The sequence below is a fragment of the Manis pentadactyla genome, chromosome 17, assembly GCF_030020395.1.
Source record: "Manis pentadactyla isolate mManPen7 chromosome 17, mManPen7.hap1, whole genome shotgun sequence".
Taxonomy (NCBI): domain Eukaryota; kingdom Metazoa; phylum Chordata; class Mammalia; order Pholidota; family Manidae; genus Manis; species Manis pentadactyla.
Window position 1 is genome coordinate 66,454,561 of NC_080035.1, and position 23,592 is coordinate 66,478,152.

Genomic DNA, 23,592 nt, shown 5'->3' on the forward strand with positions numbered 1-23,592 from the left:
TGACCAGCACCCCGGACCCTGTTCCATGTCTCTGGGAGAATCCAGAAGCCTGAGCCCAGTCCCAGGACCCCTCCATTTCCAGGGCTGGTGCAAGCGGGAGGAGGTGTTCAGAGGCGCTGGGGCCCTCACGCTGCCTCTGGTGCTGGTCAGGGAGCAGGCCCCTGAAGCCAGGGCCCAGGCTCTGAGTCCCCTGGGCCCGAGCAAGGCCTGGTGACTCTGTTACTTTGGATTTGTCGCACTAGCAATTAGGGCCCAAGGCAGAACGATTCTTCACATATCTTTAAATCCAGATAGCAGGAACAGAGCTGTGAAGAGGGGAAAACGGACCGGAGTCATTCCTCAACGGACTCGGGCTCCGTGTGTCCCATCTCAAGGAGAGTCGATTCACCACCTGAGCGAGCATCCGGCCTCCTCCCAGCCTCCCAAGAGGGTGCGCCCCCCACAACATTTCAGATACTGAGATTGGCATTCACCAGCTGGGCCCTTACACCAGGAAGCTGACTGTCCCCACTGTGAGGTTCAAAAGCTTACTGAGAACTGAAACCAATGATGCAAGATTTCGGAGCAGATAGAGCTACGGCCCCAGGAAATCAAGCCCTGGGTGTGGAAACATGCCTCATGTTTTCAGGCACTCAGGAATGAGGCATCACTATTTGTGACCCCACAAAAGTCATCTGCTGATCCATCATTTCCAACCAAGATAAAACTTCACCCACTCTGGACAAAGAGAGGCGAGAAAGGAACTATAGTGAATGGAAGATACAGGCTCATGCTGAGGATGCTACACTTTTTTCACTTCTTTTAAAAGTGCCAACAGGAGGGTGGGGAATGGGCAAAATAGATGGAGGGGATAAAGAGGTACAAACTTCCACTTATAAAATAAATTAGTCACAGGGATAAAAGTACAGCATTGGGAACAGTCACTAATATTGTAGTAACTCAGTATAGTAACAGATGGTAACTACACTTCTTGTGGTTAGCATTTCATAATGTATACAATTGTTGCATCACTATACTGGACACATGAAACTAATATTGTATGTCAACTATACTTCAATAAAAAACTTAAAAAATATGCTAACTTGAAAAAAAAAAAAAACTTCACCCACTCACAAAAACATGGAGGCTTAACAACATGCTCCTAAATAATCAATGGATCAACGAACAAATTAAAATAGAGATCAAAGAATATATGGAAACAAATGACAACAACAATACAAAGCCCCAACTTCTGTGGGACGCAGCGAAAGCAGTCTTAAGAGGAAAGTATATAGCGATCCAGGCACACTTGAAGAAGGAAGAACAATCCCAAATGAATAGTCTAACATCACAATTATCGAAACTGGAAAAAGAAGAACAAATGAGGCCTAAAGTCAGCAGAAGGAGGGACATAATAAAGATCAGAGAAGAAATAAACAAAACTGAGAAGAATAAAACAATAGCAAAAATCAATGAAACCAAGAGGTGGTTCTTTGAGAAAATAAACAAACTAAATAAGCCTCTAGCCAAACTTATTAAGAGAAAAAGAGAATCAACACAAATCAACAGAATCAGAAATGAGAACAGAAAAATCATGACAGACTCCACAGAAATACAAAGAATTATTAAAGACTACTATGAAAACCTATATGCCAACAAGCTGGAAAACCTAGAAGAAATGGACAACTTCCTAGAAAAATACAACCTTCCAAGACTGACCAAGGAAGAAACACAAAAGTTAAACAAACCAATTACGAGCAAAGAAATTGAAACGGTAATCAAAAAACTACCCAAGAACAAAACCCCCGGGCCGGACGGATTTACCTCGGAATTTTATCAGACACACAGAGAAGACATAATACCCATTCTCCTTAAAATTTTCCAAAAAATAGAACAGGAGGGGATACTCCCAAATTCATTCTATGAAGCCAACATCACCCTAATACCAAAACCAGGCAAAGACCCCACCAAAAAAGAAAATTACAGACCAATATCCCTGATGAATGTAGATGCAAAAATACTCAATAAAATATTAGCAAACCGAATTCAAAAATACATCAAAAGGATCACACACCATGACCAAGTGGGATTCATCCCAGGGATGCAAGGATGGCACAACATTCGAAAATCCATCAACATCATCCACCACATCAACAAAAAGAAAGACAAAAACCACATCTCCATAGATGCTGAAAAAGCATTTGATAAAATTCAACATCCATTCATGATAAAAACTCTCAGCAAAATGGGTATAGAGGGCAAGTACCTCAACATAATAAAGGCCATATATGATAAACCCACAGCCAACATTATACTGAACAGCGAGAAGCTGAAAGCTTTTCCTCTAAGATCAGGAACAAGACAGGGATACCCACTCTCCCCACTGTTATTTAACATAGTACTGGAGGTCCTAGCCACAGCAATCAGACAAAACAAAGAAATACAAGGAATCCAGAATGGTAAAGAAGAAGTTAAACTGTCACTATTTGCAGATGACATGATATTGTACATAAAAAACCCTAAAGACTCCACTCCAAAACTACTAGAACTGATATCGGAATACAGCAAAGTTGCAGGATACAAAATTAACACACAGAAATCTATGGCTTTCCTATATACTAACAATGAACCAATAGAAAGAGAAATCAGGAAAACAATTCCATTCACAATTGCATCAAAAAGAATAAAATACCTAGGAATAAACATAACCAAAGAAGTGAAGGACCTATACCCTGAAAACTACAAGTACTCTTAAGAGAAATTAAAGGGGACACTAACAAATGGAAACTCATCCGATGCTCATGGCTAGGAAGAATTAATATCGTCAAAATGGCCATCCTGCCCAAAGCAATATACAGATTTGATGCAATCCCTATCAAATTACCAGCAACATTCTTCAACAAACTGGAACAAATAATTCAAAAATTCATATGGAAACACCAAAGACCCCGAATAGCCAAAGCAATCCTGAGAAAGAAGAATAAAGTAGGGGGGATCTCACTCCCCAACTTCAAGCTCTACTACAAAGCCATAGTAATCAAGACAATTTGGTACTGACACAAGAACAGAGCCACAGACCAGTGGAACAGATTAGAGACTCCAGACATTAACCCAAACATATATGGTCAATTAATATTTGATAAAGGAGCCATGGGCATACAATGGCAAAATGACAGTCTCTTCAACAGATGGTGCTGGGAAAACTGGACAGCTACATGTAGGAGAATGAAACTGGATCATTGTCTAACCCCATACACAAAAGTAAATTCAAAATGGATCAAAGACCTGAATGTAAGTCATGAAACCATAAAACTCTTAGAAAAAAACATAGGCAAAAACCTCTTAGACATAAACATGAGTGACCTCTTCTTGAACATATCTCCCGGGGCAAGGAAAACAACAGCAAAAATGAACAAGTGGGACTATATTAAGCTGAAAAGCTTCTGTACAGCAAAAGACACCATCAATAGAACAAAAAGGTACCCTACAGTAGGGGAGAATATATTTGTAAATGACAGATCCGATACAGGCTTGACGTCCAAAATATATAAAATGCTCACACACCTCAACAAACAAAAAACAAATAATCCAATTAAAAAATGGGCAGAGGAACTGAACAGACGGTTCTCCAAAAAAGAAATACAGATGGCCAGCAGACACATGAAAAGATGCTCCACATCACTAATTATCAGAGAAATGCAAATTAAAACCACAATGAGGTATCACCTCACACCAGTAAGGATCACCACCATCCAAAAGACAAACAACAACAAATGTTGGCGAGGTTGTGGAGAAAGGGGAACCCTCCTACACTGCTGGTGGGAATGTAAATTAGTTCAACCATTGTGGAAAGCAGTATGGAGGTTCCTCAAAATGCTCAAAATAGACTTACCATTTGACCCAGGAATACCACTCCTAGGAATTTACCCTAAGAACGCAGCACTCAAGTTTGAAAAAGACAGATGCACCCCTATGTTTATCGCAGCACTATTTACAATAGCCAAGAATTGGAAGCAACCTACATGTCCATCAGTAGATGAATGGATAAAGAAGATGTGGTACATATACACATGGAACATTATTCAGCCATAAGAAGAAAACAAATCCTACCATTTGCAACAACATGGATGGAGCTAGAGGGTATTATGCTCAGTGAAATAAGCCAAGCGGAGAAAGAGAAATACCAAATGATTTCACTCATCTGTGGAGTATAAGAACAAAGGAAAAACTGAAGGAACAAAACAGCAGCAGAATCACAGAACCCAAGAATGGACTAACAGGTACCAAAGGGAAAAGGACTGGGAGTATGGGTGGGTAGGGAGGGATGGGGGGGGGGAGAAGAAAGGGGGTACTATGATTGGCATGCATAATGCGGGGGGTGGGAGAAAGGGGAGCGCTGTACAACACAGAGAAGACAAGTAGTGATTCTACAACATTTTGCTATGCTGATGGACAGTGACTGTAAAGGAGTTTGTGGGGGGGACCTGGTATAGGGGAGAGCCTAGTAAACATAATATTCTTCATGTAATTGTAGATTAATGATAACAAGAAAAAAAAAGGAAAGAAAAGGGGGATTCCTCCCTGATAGGATAAAACTAACTGTAAATCAACGATTAAGGCATGCTTTAAATATCCATAATTTTGATCATTTAAAGGGGGTCAGATGATCAGTTATGGAAGTACATTTTTCTGATAATATTCCTTTCTCTTAAAAAAAAAAAAAAAGCAGTTCCTGTGCAGTGATCCCCAATAAGTTCTTCACAATGGTATAAAGGGCATATCAAAGTGTGGCAAAGGGTTTGTTTGTGTTTATACAGAGGATCAAAGCCTAATTTGGCCACCCAGAAAACGAATTAAGATACAATATGAAGAAGAACTTCCAACATCAACATTCTCTGGAAGTCATTCCAGAAGATGAACATCAAAAAACTTCAACAAAGATACTGGCGCTGTTGCAGTTGTAGCTGCATTCATCCCACCGGTTCCTGGACTTGCCATGGGAATGAGGAAGGGGATATCTAAGCTGGCCTGTGCATACAGTAAAACAACAAATTTGACTGGATCTATACTGTCGGAACTCAACCAAGAATTAGGAGAAGTGCAAGTTGCAGCGCTCCAAAATCTTGTGACTACAGACTATCTACTGTTAAAAGAACATATGGGATGTGAACAGTTTCCAGGAATGTGTTGTTTTAATCTGTCTGATTTTTCTCAAACTATTCAAATTCAGTTAAGACAATATCCATCATATCATTGATAAGCTTTCACAAATGCCTAGGGTGCCTAACTGGTTTTCTTGGTTTAACTGGAGATGGCTGATAATTGTAGGTCTGCTTTGGTTATGTAGCTGTATTCCTATTATGTTAATGTGTGTGCACAATTTAATTAGTAGTTTAAAACCTATACATGCTTATGTTACTCTACAAGAAGATATGTCAAAGAAATAATCAATCTTCCCATGTTTTCTTCCGTCTGCTACTTCTATAGCTTTTCTTCTTCCTTCCTAATTACAACCCTTAAGTAGAATTCGTGCCTCATAACGAAATTACCGAGTATCATAATTCTTCCAAGTGGTAAAGATACCTCAAGACAAATGCTGGGCATAAAAGCCACAGGGCATAAATCTGCAAAGAAGTAAAAAGCTAACCTTTTCAAACAATATTGCTTCTCTCTCACTTACCAACTTTACATTTCCCTGTATGGCCCCGGAAGATGACTGGTTAGCCAGAGACGGGTAAGATTCCTCAAGGGAGGCAGAACCTAAGACAGGCACAGTCGCAGGGGGGCCATCAGGTGAGAAACTGGGGATCAACAGAGGTGAGGCTTAGAACCCCACCCCCCCTGTTTTGAGAGAAATCTTCTGCATCCGTGGATGTTGTTGCCCATCTAGCTTTGATTAATACTTAGTCTATAGGCACACACCTGATCATCTACATTTGCCCTCTTACAGCACTAAACTATGTTTTCTACCTTTATCTTGTATCTACCTACCACTTCAGCATTTTATTTAAAATAATAATAATAATAATAATAATAATAAGGGAGAAATGTGGGATTCATATATAAATCATGTATAAAAATCAAACGAATAATCATATCTGAGTTGATTGTTTATAGTTCATGATGCGTGATCAAAACCAAAAGTTTCTGTGATGACTGCCCTTGCACTGTTCACCATGTAAGAACTTATTCACTATGTAAGACCTTGTTCACCACGTAAGAACTTGTTCGTTATGCTTCAGAAGATTGGAGACTGTTGAGATATAGGCTTGGGGTTGATTAATGACTGTGCATTGAGTCCCCTATACAGAATTTTATTGTTGTTAACAACCATTTGATCAATTAATATGAGAGATGCCCTCTCAAAAAAAAAAAAAAAAAACTTCACCCAAACCAAAAGCTTCTGATGCTCTGCTGCGCGGCTGGCCCTTGAGTTGGACCGAACGACCCTCGTGTGAGAACCACTTCCTCAGTCCCATCCAGGGAGCAAGCTGGGAAGCCACGAAGCTGCAGACCCCCCTTCTCCCTCTTTCTAATGATGACCATAGGCTTGCATTTACACCACAGTTTCAATGTGTAAACTGTTAATCTGGAAGCTGCCTCACACTTAGAAAAGCAGCAGTCATCTGCTTCAAGCCTCTTTCATCCATGCCAGCTTCTGGAACAGAGCCAGGAAGTCTGGGGTCAGACCGAGGCCCCTCACAGTCAGCTCCATGCCCCCGAAGCCTTCACTCTGCTCCACGGGCTGTTCGCTCATCTCTGGACTTGTCCCCTGCTCTCATCTCCCCAGCACTTTTCTTGCACAGAAGGAGCCTTCTGCGACCTAGGCAAACTGCCTTGCCTCCCTGGGCCTCAGTGTCCCCTACAGAACGCTGTTCCAATTTTTAAAGTTGTGAATTTTGAACTCTTCATTTACCTATCTACTCCATAATGTCATATGCCTGCATAATAATAATGTCCTTGCTTTCCCAAAACAGACCTCTTCCGACTTGCTTCCCTCTTCCCACAGAGCCTGTCTACATACCCCGCCGGGAGCCCCCCAAGCGGCTGTGTGCATCTTCACTTCTGAATCTGTACACACACCTGACTTGTCCTTTAAGGGATGAGCTTAGACTCTCTGCACTTGGCTTCTCCTCCTAGTCACCCCCAGGGGACTCCCTGCATGTCAAACAGCCTGGCCTGGCTCTGGCCCAGCCCTCTGACAGCTGCACCATGGTGACGTCACCCTTTGAGTGGCACCTTTTGCTACTTGGTCAGGACCTGCTGGCTTTGGCAGCTCCTGCGTGTGCTCCCTCAGCTCAAGGCTAGAGCAGCGGTCACGCTGTGAGCTCCCCAGACAGGCTCAGAGTGCAGGGACCAGATGCCGGTGAGCGCTCTCCCATGAGGGCACCAAGACCTTGCACCTGCCCTCTCACCTCTGACCATTCAGGGTGACGAGCATCACCAAGTCCCACCAGGCTCAGCCCCGCACAGCACAGCCACTCTGCCCAACTGCCCCACACGACTCCCCACTCATGAACCTTCACAGCAGATTCAAGGCCATTCCTCCGGAGCCCCTCCCGGCAGGCCTACGTTTGGTCCTCGATACAAGGGCCAGGAAGGGAGGGTCTCTGTTCACACAAGCTCCACATAAAGCTCTTACTTTCCACTTTGACAAATGAGGAAACTGAGGCAGAGAGGGCTAAGATGTCTCTAAAGTTGCAGAATCAGTGAGAAGCATAGCTGTCTCTGTCCTCAGCTGGCTCCCGGGGCTCCTGTCCCCCAGGGCTTAGGCCAGGAAGGCGGTGGGGGGCACTACTCAAGGCCACAGGGAGCGAGGAGCACACAGCGTTCACCCTGAAGTGTGACTTGTAAACCCTGCTTCTCAGGGTCAGCGGCCACCACTCCTGACTGTTCCCAGTGAATGCATCCATCTCCTCTGTAAATATGTGCATGTCTGCAACTAAAATATGATGCACCACTGTTCTGACTCCCAGACACCTCGAGGAAGGCACGCGTGTTTACACACTCACAATGCATCATTCTCTCCAGAGAAGCTGATCTGTGTTTCCCACCAAGTGCTACACACCAGCCACGCGGCTCCATGCTGGCCCCTGCACCACACGCCTCGCCCCGGGGTTCCTGGGGCTCCCTGGGTTTCCAGGGGCTCTGCTTAAAAGTGGCCCTGGATTTCTGTGTTCTGGTCAAGACCACATCTTCCTGATCTCTCTCCGACTTCCGCTGGGGCCCCTTGCTCAGCGACTGCCCCCTGTGGTCTGCCTGTAAGCGTCAGCAGCCCTGCCCCTCCCTGCTCAGACACCACACCTCTTGCTTTCCCAGCCCTTCACTAACCCAGCCACTCAAACCCACAATCACACAGAAAGGACAGACAGCCTAGTAAGTAGTAAGGACAAGAAGACAGGCTCAGACCCCAAACCTGCTCCCTCCCTCAGCTTCAATGTCATGGAGTTGTAGGAATTTAAATTAACATGAGATGAAATGCACAAACTAGACACGGACAGTGTGCATCCTTCTCTCCCACTTATGCACAACAAACCCACCCCAGTCCCAGGCAAACCTGGAGCCGGGGCTGAAGTACCCCTTGGTCCCTGTGCCCCACTGCTGCCCAGGCATAGCCCATTAGGCACATTAGTCTGTAGGGGTTAAAAATAGCACAGGCAGCTAGCTGAGCTCGGTTAATAAAATATCCAGGTTAATTTTAGCATCAGTGAGCTCAAGGGAATATGAAATCCCTGATGCCAGGAACCATGTGTGGCTGACACAGCTCCTCCCCACACTACCGAACACACATTCGGAAAAAGCTGCTGTTGCTGATGTCATTCCTTTAGAGTCATAAAACGTTTTCTAATTGAGAAGCAATTTCTTCTTAGCTCTGTGAAGACACTGCACCTAACAATAGTTATTTTAAATTATTGAGGAGGACCACCACCCATCTGATCCTTGGACGGCCCTGTGGCAGGTACACTACTGCTTCCCATGGAGGAAATTGGGTTAAGTATCACAATATCACAGTTTCAGAAGAGTGGACCTAGAACCTGAGCTTCCAGCACCTGTGGTCTGGGCTTTCTCACCATGCCTTGTGCTCATCAGCCAAATGGCCAAGGGAGGTACAGACAGGGGCTCTGCTCTCATCTCCCTCAGCACCTTGCCTGCAGGACCTCCTGCTTCTGGAGGGTCTCTGTGTGTGACCAGGAAGGAGAACAGGGGCTGAGCAGGCTGCTGTGCTCGGTCCGGACACAGACTGCCTTTGACCTCCTCGGAGGACAAGTTCTGATCTTCAGAGACGGGTCACGAGAAGGCGCTCTAAGCCCGCAGGGCTGCTTCGCCGATGCAAACCCAAGGACAGGAGAAGGCAGCAGGAGGCCTCGCCCGGACACACACGCGCACACACAGGCTGACTGAGACTGGGCCCTCAAGCCAGGATGGAGACCACTGGCAGAACAAGAGGGCTTCTCTCTTGCTGGGGCACAAGGCTAGGGCTCTTCTTCAGCTTGAGAGAAATAGCTTTGTATACTGCTCTTAATTTAACACATTTATCAAGGAAGAACCAGTGGTGATGACTGTGAAGAAGGAAACATGCACTGGGGAGTGAAGCTATAATCACCAGGCTCACAGACGTGCTGCGTCCACAGCAACACTGCCCAGCAGACATAGCCTGCAGATCTCCAAGCTGCTTTCCTGAAGCCCTGACTCACGGAAAGTCGGAAGAGCACACTTCCTCAAAGCCTTCTCGCAGGACATAAGATACTGGTGCACACAGGGCAACTGTTACCAAAGACAGACAGTGCTCAGGACCGTGCATGCAGAACTACCCAAAATAACTAGGAGACATAAGTGGGAAAAGCAATAGGTTTGGCAGGACAGGGACTGGAAACAGTTGCAATAAAAATGCCTTACTTTATCTGGCACTTTCTTAAGTACATTCTCATTTGCAAAAGGTAGAAAGAAAAAGAAAGGGAAAAGGGAGGAGAAGAGAGGAAGAGATTCTTCCCATTTTCTCCAACGTTAGCCTCTCCGTGAGACCAAGTACCATCACACATTCCGAAACTACTAAAAAGCTAAAAGGCCTAGTGCCCACACCTAAAAATCTCTCCAACCCCTAGAAATGTTCTGCCTTTTTTCTTAGCAACAGGAGTAGTGCTATTGCTTACTGGTGTACCTTTAGGGAGAATGTCTCTTTCTGTCTCTTCCTGGGAGTGAGGGGGTGGGCGTTCATGTAAGCCTGGACCACAGGGGCCTGTAGCTCCCTCCGGATGCAGTGGCCACAACGGCCTGCATTCTGCAAGTGCAAAAATGAGAGTGGAGGAGGGAGGACACTTGCCCTGGGCCGTCCAGCAAGCCAGCGGCACACACAGGGCAGGCAGCCAGCCAGCCTAGAGACGGGGCTGGGAGATGAATGGGCGGCCTGGCCAGTGTCTCCCGGAACAAGGCGGGAGGCAAGTGGGCATGTGATCGCACACATCCGCCCCTCCTCCAAGTCAAGTGCGGGGGGGGGGGGGGGGGCCCTCCTCATCTTGTCGGCGCCTCCCAGATCAGGGTGTTCAGGCCACACCCGGACAGGGCACAAAGGGCAGAAACGGAGAGCGGAGCGACCACTTTCCATGCTCAGGGTCACCCTCGGCCTGCCCTGCTAACATGGGCTCCCTCAAGGCACAGGACGCCCCAGACCAGCCCACCTACGGCTCACTCACAAGTCTGTGGCCTAGGCTCTCCCTCAGCAGCAGTCCAGACCACTTCTGTCTCAAATACAGGAGGGCACCCTGCCTTGGTGAGCAGGCCCTTGCTCCTATCACGGCCCAGCTGTGAAAGCAGATGCCTCTGTCCTGCAGCACAGCGGCAGAAGGCCCTGAGAGGCAAGGGAAAATGGGCTTCTCGGATGTGGAACCACGTCCAGGGAGCAGGACAGCTGGTGCTGGGCAATTCTGCCCACCCTCACACTCTAGCCCACAAAGGTGGGGGCTGCTCCAGTACCAGTTCCCAGTGCCTGTGAGGGGTTAGAGATCCCCGATGCTTCAGTCCCTGCACTCATCATCAGCCAAGCCGGGCACCTTGCCTGTTTAAAGTAGAGCACGAAAGAGAAAAAGCCTAACAGAGCAGCAATTACAAACCCCCTTCCTTCCACACCAGGCCCTCCACGTTGCGGTGCAGAAATCCCCCACCAGGAGTGTGCACTGGCAGGACACGAGAGCTGCTCTCCTGGACCTTCAGGTGTCTCCTCACCCTGTGGCTTCACATACTGTGCTGTCCTAGAAAGAAATCAATCCTCTCTGCTTAACATACCACAGTCCCAGAACCCTGCTTGAGCTGAACTGGGGCTGGCTGTGCTGGGCCTGAACCACAGTATCCCCATATCCACTCCTGTCTGCTGCACCAGGAAGCCTGGCACACACCCCCACCACATCCCAAGCCCCTTTTGCCCCCCTTGATTAAGGAAGTGCCTCCAATCCTCTGGGGTGACAGGACCCCCCCACAGCTCACTGGACCCAGCACTCAGTGAAGGCTCTTGGCTGATGGGACCCTAACAGAGGCCCGTCCCTTGCCACCACTTTGGTGGAGTGCAATGCTGAGTCTCTTAGTATGAAAGTGACAGCAGATTTCAACCAAGTAAACAAGAGAAACCCTCCCCGGGCAGACTCCTCAAGGCTGAGGTGCTACCACATCCTACCAGTAGTGCCTCCGAGTCAAGTATCAACAGTGTCTCAGCAGTGACCCATAAACCAAAATAAAGTGGACAGGAAACAACGCGCTGACTTGGGGTGACTGGCATTCCTCAGGCAGCATCGAATGTCATCAACGACTGACACTCACACTGTCACTGGGTCCCTGGCACTGTTCCCAGCGGCCCTTTCTCACGTGGGAACAGATGGGAATGTGGGGCACTCCCCGGGGACAGGGAGTTCCGTGGCCCCTGAGGACCTCAGCACGTGGGCTCCTCGGAAGCCTCTCTGGCATGAGCTGTCCCCTCACCCGGCACGTTTATGGCATCAATGTGTGACAGTCACTCCAGGCACCAATCATTTTTGGGGAAGAAAAACTGCACATCACCTTCCCAAAATAAAACAGAACTGGGAAAAAGCAAATCTCTCCAGATAAACCCAGGAAGTCCAGATATAGCCTCCCAGCCCACTGCAGAATCTGCGGTCATGTCCCTCCCCCAGCCTCTGAGCCCGGGGAGAAGGGCAGAGCTTCGGTGACAGGGCCTGAATGGCAGCGCTGGAGGCCAAAAGCTCTGCAGCCAGTTCTCAATGGAGGGGGGCGGGGTGGCTCCGGCGGCTCCCCGCCCTAACGGAGCTGGGAGCAGAGCACCTCCACAGACTCACACGCACGCACGTGTACACGCATCCACCTGCACAGACGTGCGCACACACACGCGCGCACACCCGTCCACCGCACAGACCCGCGCACGCTGGCCCCACGGCCCCGGAGCACGCGGAGAGCCCATACTCCCAGGAAACCCCAAGGAAACCCCCAAGAAAGGAAGTTTCTCGCGCAGCAGCTGAGGGCGGGTCGGCGGTCTGCCGTCCGCTCCGCGCCCCCCACGGCCCACCTCCCGCTCGTCGCGCCCCGGGTCGGGCTCACCGATCTTGATCTTCACGCTCTGGAAGATGCGGAGCCCCTCCTCCTCCACCGCCATACTCGCTGGGCCGCCGGGAGCTCGCGGCCCCGCTGGACGCGCCGGAGCCTCGGATGCAGCGGGAGCAACCTCAGCCTCCCGGCCGAGGCCGCGCAATCCCCACGCCGCCGCCCCGCCGCCCCGCTCCGCCGCCCCGCCGCCCCGCCCCACAGGCCGCTAGCTCCCCATTGGCCGGGGCTGCATGGGGGCGGGGCGTGTATGTGCCGCCCACGGGGCTTCCCACCTGTCCATTGGCTAAGGGCTAGGAGGCGGGAGCGGAGAGGCCACGCCCATGGCCCAACGGCAGCTCCCCACTGGCTGAGGCCCGGAGCGGGGCGGGGTTGGTGCCAGAGGTGGGATCGGAAGGGCCCAGTCGGGGTTGGGAGAGGGCTAGAGGCGCCGGGGGCCGAGGGGCCGGGGCTGGAGGGGCGCCGGAGGTGGGGAGCGGAGGGGACCGGAGGGGAGGGCGACCGGGGCTGGGGGCACGGAGGACGGAGGCGCGCTGGAGGACCTGGGGAGGCCTGGGTCCCAGAGCCGCAGGCGCCGGCGGGGGCGCTCCGAAGCCCCGCTGCTGCCGGGGTTGCTGACGGGCAGCGGGGTGGGAGTCTCCCGGCCCACCCTCGTCTCAGAACCTGGAGACAGGAGCGATTGCGGCCTGGCCCCCACCTCCTGGGTTTCTTACACTGCAAGGATCTGTGTGATTAGCTCAGTGGAGAAATTTAGGAAGTGGCGGTGCTCTGGGTTTTAAGAAACTCAGACCTAAAGGTATCACCGTAGAAGGACTCCCTGGCCCAGCTGAGTTCTCTCGGAGTGTGTCCAGAGATGACCCCCAGGGAGCAGGAGGGGGCAGGAAAGCCCCGGGCTCCCCGCTCGCATCTCCCCCCGACGCCCTCTGCTGCGCCCTCCCGCGCCCACTCACACGAGCCGAGGGAGGGCGAGGGCCGCACTGCCCCGCTGACCCCCAGGCATCCGCAGGGCCCCTTCCTCTCCCCCAGGCCCCCTCCCGACTTCCTCTCCTTTATCTGCACAGGGCGGGCACCACACACACCCTGCGTGTGCTGGAATACATGCCTGTTTGTTTCACTGCTTCATCCTCACTTCCTAAAGAAATGCTTAGAATTGGAAGAATTAATGACCATTCTTTGCCCTGACCACTGAGCCTCCCGCCTGGTTCTCGGTCACTGGCAGTTTATCCTCTCAAGACCCTCGCGTGGGGCGTTTGTGGGTGGTTTGCGTGGAGTTTAGGCAAGCAGCTTCTCTTTGTTCAAACCCATGTTGCTGCTAACTCTAGGACCCCAGGAGGTGTCTGTGGCCATTAAAGAAAATGTGAGAGAAAGAGGGCTTCCTCGGTACGTACACACCCTCATCTCCTGCAAGAGAGCCTAAAACAATGCTGTGTACCACTGCCAGGGCCTGATGACGAGGAGAGGGGTGCTCCAGGGGAGGTGGGGTGCTCAGCCTAAGGAAGCTGTGTCAGGGTCAGGACCCTTCTTGGGAGGAAGGGAGACCCCAACGCTTGAGAGAGGGTCGTCTGGAGTAAATGCCCTTAAAAATCTTGAATCCCAGGTATCCTTAAATCTTCTGGACCTGAACAGGTGTCCCACCTCTCTCTGTAAAGGCAATGCTCTCTCTGTGCTTGACGATGACACAGAAACCCTGTAAGGCATACATGTGCCCCAAGACCTGCCTCCAGCCACAGCACTCCACCCCATCAGCCTCACCCAGCTGGAGAAGTGTTGGGTCCACCGATGGAGAAAGGTCCGTTCAGCAAAGGAGCTTCAGGACCCAAGAAACCCACGCAGTGGGAGCTGGGAGACTGAGTGCAGAGCCAGATTCAGAGAACGCTGGACTTGGAGAGGCAGGAGGTGAAGGTGGGCGAGGTTAGAGTTTGTTGTCTTGGGATCATTCGACCATGATACAGGATTTGGCCACTGGCAAGTACCCCATGCTCCCAGTACAGCCTTTGGAACCTCTTTAAATGTTCTCCCACACATCTGAGTGCAAGCACCCGAATACTCAGAGTGGGCACAGGAGGGTAAATAAACTCTGTAAGCCTTTGACTAGGTTTCCTGGAAAGCCCAGAGGACACACCACTTATGAAAGTGATGAACAGTGTGCTGGTGGGACCTTCAGCAGTGGGGGCAGCCAGCTAGCAAGAGTATTGCTCGATTTATATAATCAAAGGAGATCCCAGAAGGTGTCAAGAAGCCAAAGAAAGTTGTCCTAATATAACGTTACAATCCCTAGCCCAGTTTCCAGACGTGAGCCTGTTCTTGTCCCCAGAGCCCACTGGTGGGAGCAGAGGACCTGGCCACGTTGTACGTGGGAGATTCCCCTAGGACTTCCCAAAGGAGTCTGTGGCTATTTGCTCAAGTAATGGTACACCTGAGAAGGGGAAACAAAACACCTAAACATTTTGAGGGCCGTTGGGTACAGGGTCTGAGTCACCACTGGTGCCCAGGAACCTGAAGGCCGTCATGCCCCAGTGAGAGTGGGACTTGGGAGGTCTATATGAATGGAGCCCTAGCCCAGGAGTGGCTCACCATGGATCCAGTCACCTTCCAAGTGAATCCCCCCTGCACAGATGGCAGCGGTAGGGGTGTGGAGTGGTCGTCTGGTGGCTTAGGAGATGTTCTAGCAGAGAAGGCCAAGTGGATACCAGGGGGTTATCAGAAGCAGTGACACATCCTGGGGGAGAGACAGAGCCAGTGACTGCCCATAAAGACCTAAAGGGTCATTTAATTCAGCAGCCCCACCTCTAATACCAGTTCTGGAGGAGGCAGTGGACCCACAAACTCAGCCCCTCAGGGATCCCAGTTGCAGGGCTGTGTTGATGTGCCCCCACCAGGCATGTGATGCGATGGGCAGATCCAGCCCATCATGTATGGCCACAGAGCTGACAAATGCCCTGGATAATTTTTCTCCAATGCGCATTGTTTGGGCCACACAGAGCAGAGAAGCCGCACTGAGTGCGCCTGTAGTAAGGCTCCCCTGAGTGTGCGAGCCCAGACGTCCTGTCCTGCTCCTGGAAGGGACCCCAGGGCCCAGGGGCACGTGAGCCACACTGCCACATGTGGCCCCTCCACCATAGGATGGGGTGGGCCTTGCCAATGTGCACCCGCGGCTCCCTCCTGGGAGGGTGGGGGCCACACTGTCCACCCTTCTCCAAGCCCAGGATGGAGCTGCACACCTGGGAACATGAAGGAATCCCTTCTCTTGGCAGCCAAGGAAGCTGCTGTGGTGTTCTCCAGCCTCTCCTGCTATGGCAAGTGAGAGGCCTCATTTTGAAACTCAGAGATAAGACAGAAGCAGCCTGGACCCCTGGGTCACTCCACAGAGGGCAGCTGTCCTGGGGTCAACTGCAGGCTGTCCGTGAATGCGAGAAATGAAGTTCCGTGTGTAAAACCAATACCATCTGGGAATTGTTGGTATAGCCCAAGCCTGTCCGATCTTCACTAATAAGACCTTAATAGAGTTTTTATGGGATACCATTTGGTTAACATCAATACAAATGTCAGTTTGAGTTAAGAGTGAAATATAACTCGATAGTTAATGGATTTACCTGCTGAACAGATTTGTGTAATGCCTTGATTGCTTATTATTCTTGATCCTAATTAGCCAAATATCAAGGTATTTTTGAAGACATCCTGAAATCAGCAATTAACTAGACCCCAAATTTCGTCTTCTTAGCTATGGCGGGAGGATAGGATTTTTTTTTCCTTCTAAAATCTCCATCAAATTATCCCCAAAGAAGTATTATTTGATGATAATAGTCCTCCTTCCTTCCTTCCCTCCTTCCTGATTCACACCATTTAGGAAGACTCTATTCTGACACTGGATTCTCACAGCAGAATCACAGTACCCACTCTGAGGAGAAGTGACCCTGGGACCCCAGAGAACTCAGCACCTGACCACAGAGGGACCCGACTGCAGAGCCGCGGTAACCCAGAGTGAGCCCCAAACTGCCTCACTGTTAGAACTGTGCAAAACAGATTTCATCAATGGTCAGCAAGAGCTGTTGCTCTGTGAAACATTATATTTAGAGATGCGACATAATCGCAAAGAAACTTCAAAAAGGCAAAATGTATAATGTGCCCACCATTACAACACAAGAATTTTTATTTCCGTCTCAAGGTTTTAATAATATTTACATACAATTTTACACAGTAGACATATAATTTATTGTAATGAGTGTTTACTCTGTTTAGCAACTAATTTATTAGCAAACCTTTGTCCAGAACCTGCTCGGTCCTGTGGGAACACCAGAGAAGTCCAACTGCCCCCGGGACCTCAGGGATCTGAGGGCTGTGAGCTCCTGCTGCAGCTCTGTCTGCCTGCTGTTAGCTCAGCTGAATGGTAAGGCAAGAAAGACAAACAGCAGAGAAATCCTGGTGTAGAGAGTCTCCAAGGGGCAGGTACAATGGAGCATGCATGAAAACTGAAGGCCCGTTTCCAAGATGTGATGGCCACAGGAGACTGGAGAGCCGCCCGGCACCCGGCAAGGTCCACGAGAGCTTCAGGGTGTGGGTGGCATGGAGGAGTGGACAGTGGCAGCTGGCTGAGGAGGACATTTGCCAAACTGCGTCACCAGGAAGGCCCCGACTGCAGAGAGGCAGAGACAAAGCTGTGGGCGGTAACATGTTCATTTGACTTTGAGTATGAAAATGATTGACACTGTGTCTATTACATTTATGGTCTGTGACATACCACTTAAATTACTTTCTATTCCTTCAAAATAATTTGATGTGAACGTGACTCTTCTCCCCAATGATCTCTAAGTTTGTGAAATGGGCATAACAGTGGTGCCTGCCACTGCGTGGACCACGGGTGGTTTGTGGGCTGTGGTACAGCAGCTAGCCAGTGTCCTACAAATGAGAAACATCACTGCCCTGGGGCAAGGGTGGGGCCCTTCCACTTTCAGCCTGGTGATGCCAGGACAGAGCTCCAGGACAGGGCAATGGGTGAAGTGCGGACACTGGCTCTGCTCTGGGTCTGCCAGGCCTGCCCAGGCCCCCACAGGCACGACAGCGGGGACTTCAGGCCCCCTGGGCCTGCTTGCAGCCAGTGCAGAGGGAGGCTGGTATCTGAGGGACTCGGCTCAGGTTCACACTGAGCAACTTCCCCCAGGGAAGAAGACGCCCTGCAAAAGATGTTGTAAGCACTAAGCCCTCTGTCCACTGCAGCTTATTTGGGACAGCCAAACCCAGAAACAGCCTTCAGCTGGTCCTCGGGCAGGTGACCGGCTCACAGACTTCACTCGGCAAAAGGAACAAAATATTGATGCCCATGACGGCCTGGGTAGATCTTGGCTGAGAGAGGAGAGCCCGTCCCACACGCCGCAATTCCCCTAAAGGATGAATTGTAAGGATGGAGACGGACGGGGGTGTCAGGGTTGGGGAGGGACAGGTGGCTGTGGTTGAGCAAGGCAACAGGAGGGACCCTGAAGGACAGAGAAGTCTGCCTTGCCCACGCTGGTGGCCACACGGAGCACTCGCATCAGGGTCACACCAACCTAGACACACGCAAGTCCAGGTGGAGCTGGAGCAGCCCAAGGGGGGCGGCCACGGCAGCGCAGTCTCCTGGCTGTGACCTTGCGCCATGGTCACCACCATCCTGGGCCATGTCACCACTGGAGGAAACTGGCTGAAGGGCACATGGGTCTCTGTATCATTCCTTAGGATTGCATGTGAATCTACATTTCAAAATAAAAATGTTTTGAACAGGACAACACAGTGGTAGACAGTAATTGGCTGACTCTCCTGCTGCCCCACTCAGGCCTACGCCCACTCCTGTGGGGAGACTGAAATCTGGCTCCCCACAGGAAGGGTGTGCCCTGTGTTTACTCACCTTGCCCTGCGAGCAAACGGTTGATGGTGTCAAGGGAAGGTCCTTTCTTGCAACACCTCAGGAGACTCAACTGCGCTTGCACCTGCAGCTCCAGGAAGCCCAGGCAGGCCTGCTCCTCTGCCACCCCGTGTGCAGGGCCCCATTCCCCAGAACCTGCTCCATCACCCAGGCTTGGCTACCTCTGCTTCCACCAGGAAGCAAGCAGACCACTGGGATTGCTCTCTTAAGGCTGAGGTTTGGGCAACATGAATGGGCATGTGGCCCTCCCCACAGGCACCCAAACCAACACTGGGTGGAAGCAGCTGCTCAAACTTATTGAAAGTAAATGCATTTTGGTCACAACCTGATACACGCACACAATGACTCGATATAATGTGTCCCAACATTTTATATTCTATCCTAGCTTCACTTAAACTAATATGACTTATTTAGTTTTAATTAATTTAAAATTTTCAATTAGATAGTGAGCCACTGGTGCACTGGAGGTACCAGCTCACGAGCTCCAACCATTAAACTTCAGGGATTTTGGCAGCTGATTGTTAAACAGACCCATTATTAAAAATTAAATGATACAAGCTTACAAAAACCCACGCTCTTGAAGTCATCATTGCCTATTATAGGGTGGAAATACAATACAGTGATATGCCCTCTGCATTTCCTGCTACCTTGGAGTATACCATGGACACTGGCGCCTTTATTTCCATTCACCAGCACATACTGGCTGAGACCCACAGTTTGAAATGCCCTGTTCCAGTCAGTAGCCCTCCCATATCCCGTCAGGAGCCCCAGAACCTACGGCCAGCCAGACACTGGTGCTCCCAGGTACAGAGTGAGAGGAGATGGTGTGGAGGTCAGCACCCATCTTGGCGGAGGGGTGAGATCTGCTCTCTACCCCATCCTGCTGCTGTGGTCTTCTCTAGGGGCATCTGCTCCTTCCAAGCTTATTCAGGACACACCGGTTAGGAAGTGGGGAAAAAACAAGTAAGAGTGTGGGTCCTTCTAGCTGCAACTCCAGGAGCCCCTCGAGAATATGACCCACAAAATGCCCGTGGTGATGTGATCCTTTCACTGACACAAAGTGTTTAATTACCACATTCCAAAGCATTTTCTGCATCACCAGTTTCAACTGCTCTAAAAGCAAGAGTAAGGGAAATTTAAAAGAACACATTCATAAACCTCTTTTGAATTCATGTTCCTATACTCATACCAGCAGACTGAGCCCCAGGTGTGTCTTTCCCCATAGTTTTAACCCAGGTCCCAGACAGCTAGAGGCACACACCCCTTTAGAAGCCACTGTGTCCCCTCCTCATTTTACCTGATGGTCCGCCTGGGCCTGGGACTGCCCACCTGGGCTCTGCATGGGACAAGGCACCAGGCACGCAAGGCCACAGTTCCACTCCATCCTGGCTCTCCTGCAGTTTTCAGGTTCAATTAAGAAAGAACACCATAAGCAGGCCCCTTCCTCTGGAGGGGGAACCTTGAATTTCCAATTTCTGTGCCCACAGGCCCAGTCTTGGCGTCTCTGCCTCTTGCACGACCGCTGTGGAGACAGCGGCTCCTGGACAGACAGAGAACAGTGGCCAAGCAGGCGAGTGTGCATGGGCGCTGGGCAGCGGGGCCATTCCTGGGCACCCTGTTGTTCTCGCTCTACTGTGGTCCACAGTCCAAGGCACTTGGGGCACACATTCATGGTGGTGAGAGGACTCCTGGGATGTCACTGCTCCTGTTGCATCCTGAGGCCACCTGTAAAGTGAACTTGTGGAGTTGAGAGAGGACGTAGACTCACTGAGGAGATTTTCAAAGAATACATTTCTATTTTACCAGACCAGAAATTTGGGATGAATTCAAGTATGGTCCCTGCACTGCACAGGAATAAACTTCTGCCTTTGACTTCACAGTGAGAACCATCCTCTGAAGCTTGGTGCAGGCCAACTCCCTCCTCCTCTCAAACCCTGCCGGCCTCCCGTCTAAACGGTCAGGCTTGCTGTGCAGCCGCAACCACCAGGTCTTGCTCTGCGTCCACCGACCTCACCTCCTGTGCTCCTGGTCCACTGGCCCCCCTGCTACCTGCACTGGGACCCCTGCCCTGGCTGTTCCCCCCGACCCTCGACAGCCACATGTCGCTCTTCCTTCAAGACTTAGCTCAGATGACACCTGCCAGAAGGGTTTCTCTGATGGCCTCATGTCCAGTAACTGCCCTCTCCACCCCATTCATCCTTCAGCTCTTCACTCTGCTTTATTTATCACGACCTGACCTATTACATATGGAATTGATTGCTTATCTGTCTCTCCCAGACTTGGTGAGGTGAAAATATCTAATTTAGACCTTACTTTGCAGCAACAGCCAGCACTGATCTGCACTCAGAATGATGCTTCTGTAGGTTCTATTTTTCAAGTCCTGCAAATCTGTTCTATGGATAAATTGGCATATCCACCCAGCACTAGGAATGACAGCACTGAAAGGCCTGAGATCTGCCATCTGCCACATGCCGCACGCCACACTAGGATGTCACACACTGCCTCGCCGAACTCCCACCAAGTGCAGAAACAGAGGCTTGCTGACTTCTCCAAAGCTGCACACCCAGTCTATGAACTTTTCAGTAGCAGTCCCAGTTTCTGCATGCCCAGGATTTCTGAACCTCACACACTGTGGTTTTTGAACCATGGTCAATAAGAAGCTGAGCAGAAAACACTGAGACCCAGGGATGCTCCGGAGCTGGTCAGAACTCCCAGGGCTGACCAGCCCCTGCTTACATCTGGGCCCTCCCAGAAGGGAGTCTCAGCCCGAGCTCACACCTCCCAGCTAGCCAGCCACTTCCTTCCTCTCTCCAGAGCCAGGCAAGGGAGCTGAGACTTGCTGCTCAACACCCTTGCTCAGGACAGTCTGATGCCAGCAAGTGAGCCTGCCATTTGTGTGTGTGCGTTTTCCCTGGTCTGGCCTACCCACACATGCATGCATGCATGGGCATGCGCACACATGCATGTGCACATGCGTGCACACATACAGTGTGCCCACAGGCACGCAGACACACGTTTGCACACAGATGTGCACACACATACACACACAGACTACTTTCACAGCCATCCAAGTTAGCCACTGAAAAAGAAACTGACAAAAAGAAAAGTAGTTAGATCCAAATGGAAATTTAAAGGTACATCAAAGTGAGAATTAAGATCATGACATCATAATCATTTTGTGTCATTGAGGACTTTACCAGTTTCATAGCTGTTCTGCAGCCTGCCGACCAGCACCCTCTTAAGCAATGAATCAAGGGTCCCAGAGGTTGGAGTTCTGGTGGTTTTGTCAGGCAAGCAGATAGGAAGCTGCCAGCACAGTTTCTGAGCCATAACCCAAGGGGAGCTCCTTGCTGGTGGGTTTCCCCAAATTCGTTTCTCGCCCTCAATGCTGAGTTTATAAAGGCAACTGAGATGGCCTGGAGCAGGAATCACAGATTTATTTTCTTGAACTCACGTGGGTTTAAGGTAGAGAGTTGGGAAGTGAAGGTGCTCACAACAAACCCTGAGCACTGACATCTTGTTCCCAGCTCTGTTCTCACTTGCTAAGATGTTAGCACCATTGCATTTTAGTTTCCCAATGAAATAATCAGAAAAAATGATTGTATAGCATTTTGAAATCCCTATTCAGAAGGACAGTATCTGGTCCTTCTTTCCTGAGGGGACCTCGTACTTCTGTTTCATCTTTGTTTTCATAATTCCTTTTGTCGTCTAAGCTAAATGCTGGCTTTTATTACACATAGATAAGCACTGCTGTGTGATCACCAGCATGAGGCTGTTCACACAGACTCAGGTATTCAAAGCCTTCTGCAAAAACAGAATTTAAAAAATCCCCAACCATGTTCATGATGCCCTTGAATCTTGGCTGTTCTCTGAGACTCTCAGAGCTGACAGGCGAAGCCCAGCTCCACACAGAGCCCTGAGGGGGGCTCAGCTGTATTTGACTCCCCAGCACTGTATGAAGTGCATTATTCCCGGCTGAGTTACTGGGACGAGTTACAGGACTATTTGCTCAAAACTCTGAGAGGCCCATGTCATTGTGGATCCCAACCTAACGTCTCTCACAGAATCTGGGAATGAGACCAGCCATGGCGTCCAAGGGCCAGCACCCTGCAGACACAGTGCCAGGAACCTAGAGCATCCCTATGCATCTGAGGGACGCCACTGTGAGCTGGGACTCTCGGGGGCCCCCTGCAGCCCCATCAGGCCGCTGTGACCACTGAGCATCCTGTGCTAGCCCATGGCAGATCTGAGGGCTGGGGGCCCCCTCTGCCTGCAGCTCCTGCTCCTGCTCAGAGCAGCCCCTAATCATTGTTCTCTACTCCTTTGCAAAATACACCAATCCTTGAGCATGCAGGCGATCACACATGAAAGTCACTGGGAGTTGGCACCACATGGGACAATTTCTCAGGTGGCAGAAAACAACCCATATCACGTTTTATTTGAAGGGAACTGTGAATAATGGAGATAGACAAAAATTTATAAGGACACTGTCTTTACATTGTCTCAAATTTTCTCCTTAAGAAATAAAAGAGATTGTGTTTAGGCACCCACACACATCATTGAGTCATCTCGTTTTCTTCTCTGTCCCAGTGGAGGCACTTCACAGATTTTGACCAGTACTGGGCAGCATCAGCATGTCACCTATAAAACACAGTAAATTAAAATGTGATCAGTAAACAGTTGCTAAATTTCAGAATGTGATCCTTTATTTCCTTTCCCTCAAAAAATCTTTGATAACCAGTCTTGGTGTTTTGGGAGCCTGGGAGAATATTCTCTTTAATTACACACTACTGCATATAAGTACTAATTACGCCAATTACAAGCTTCTCTACATCACTGCTGATGGCATGATTTGACTGTAAGCGCTTTACAGATACATACATCTGGTGTCTCAGTAACTAAGTCAACCATGGGTGCACTCAGATTTCTAACAAGAGTAATTAGCCCGTGCCACCTGCTGGAAATAATGACAGTGCCCACAAGTGAAGACAGAACCCTGGAAGGTGGCCCAGAGCAACCCAGGCAAACCCAGGCTCCTGACTCTTGGCAGGTCCGGGGCTGAGTCGGGATGGCTCCCTGGCGAGCTGGTGGGCAAACCACAGGCTCACCAGCCCTGTGGAGTTATTCCAGATCCT

At 50.0% G+C, this 23,592-nt stretch overlaps 1 protein-coding gene and 1 long non-coding RNA gene across 3 annotated transcripts in view; one reads left to right on the plus strand and one right to left on the minus strand.

Moving 5' to 3' along the window:
- Positions 1-12,726, minus strand: part of RASA3 (RAS p21 protein activator 3) — a 106,242-nt gene extending 93,516 nt beyond the window's left edge. The window contains exon 1 of the mRNA XM_036904823.2: positions 12,559-12,726. Within this exon, the coding sequence (XP_036760718.1) occupies positions 12,559-12,613 (55 nt within the window). The 5' untranslated portion in view covers positions 12,614-12,726. The remainder of the gene's footprint in view (positions 1-12,558) is intronic.
- A 263-nt stretch (positions 12,727-12,989) lies between these two features.
- LOC118922273 (uncharacterized) lies at positions 12,990-18,267 on the plus strand. 2 transcript variants are annotated; one of them, XR_008994507.1, is made up of 3 exons: positions 12,990-13,029; positions 14,159-14,457; positions 16,409-18,267. It is a non-coding gene; the product is annotated as an uncharacterized LOC118922273 (long non-coding RNA). The 2 variants fall into 2 exon arrangements; XR_005028676.2 differs by lacking the exon at positions 12,990-13,029 and adding an exon at positions 13,522-13,941.
- The last annotated feature ends 5,325 nt before the right edge of the window (positions 18,268-23,592 follow it).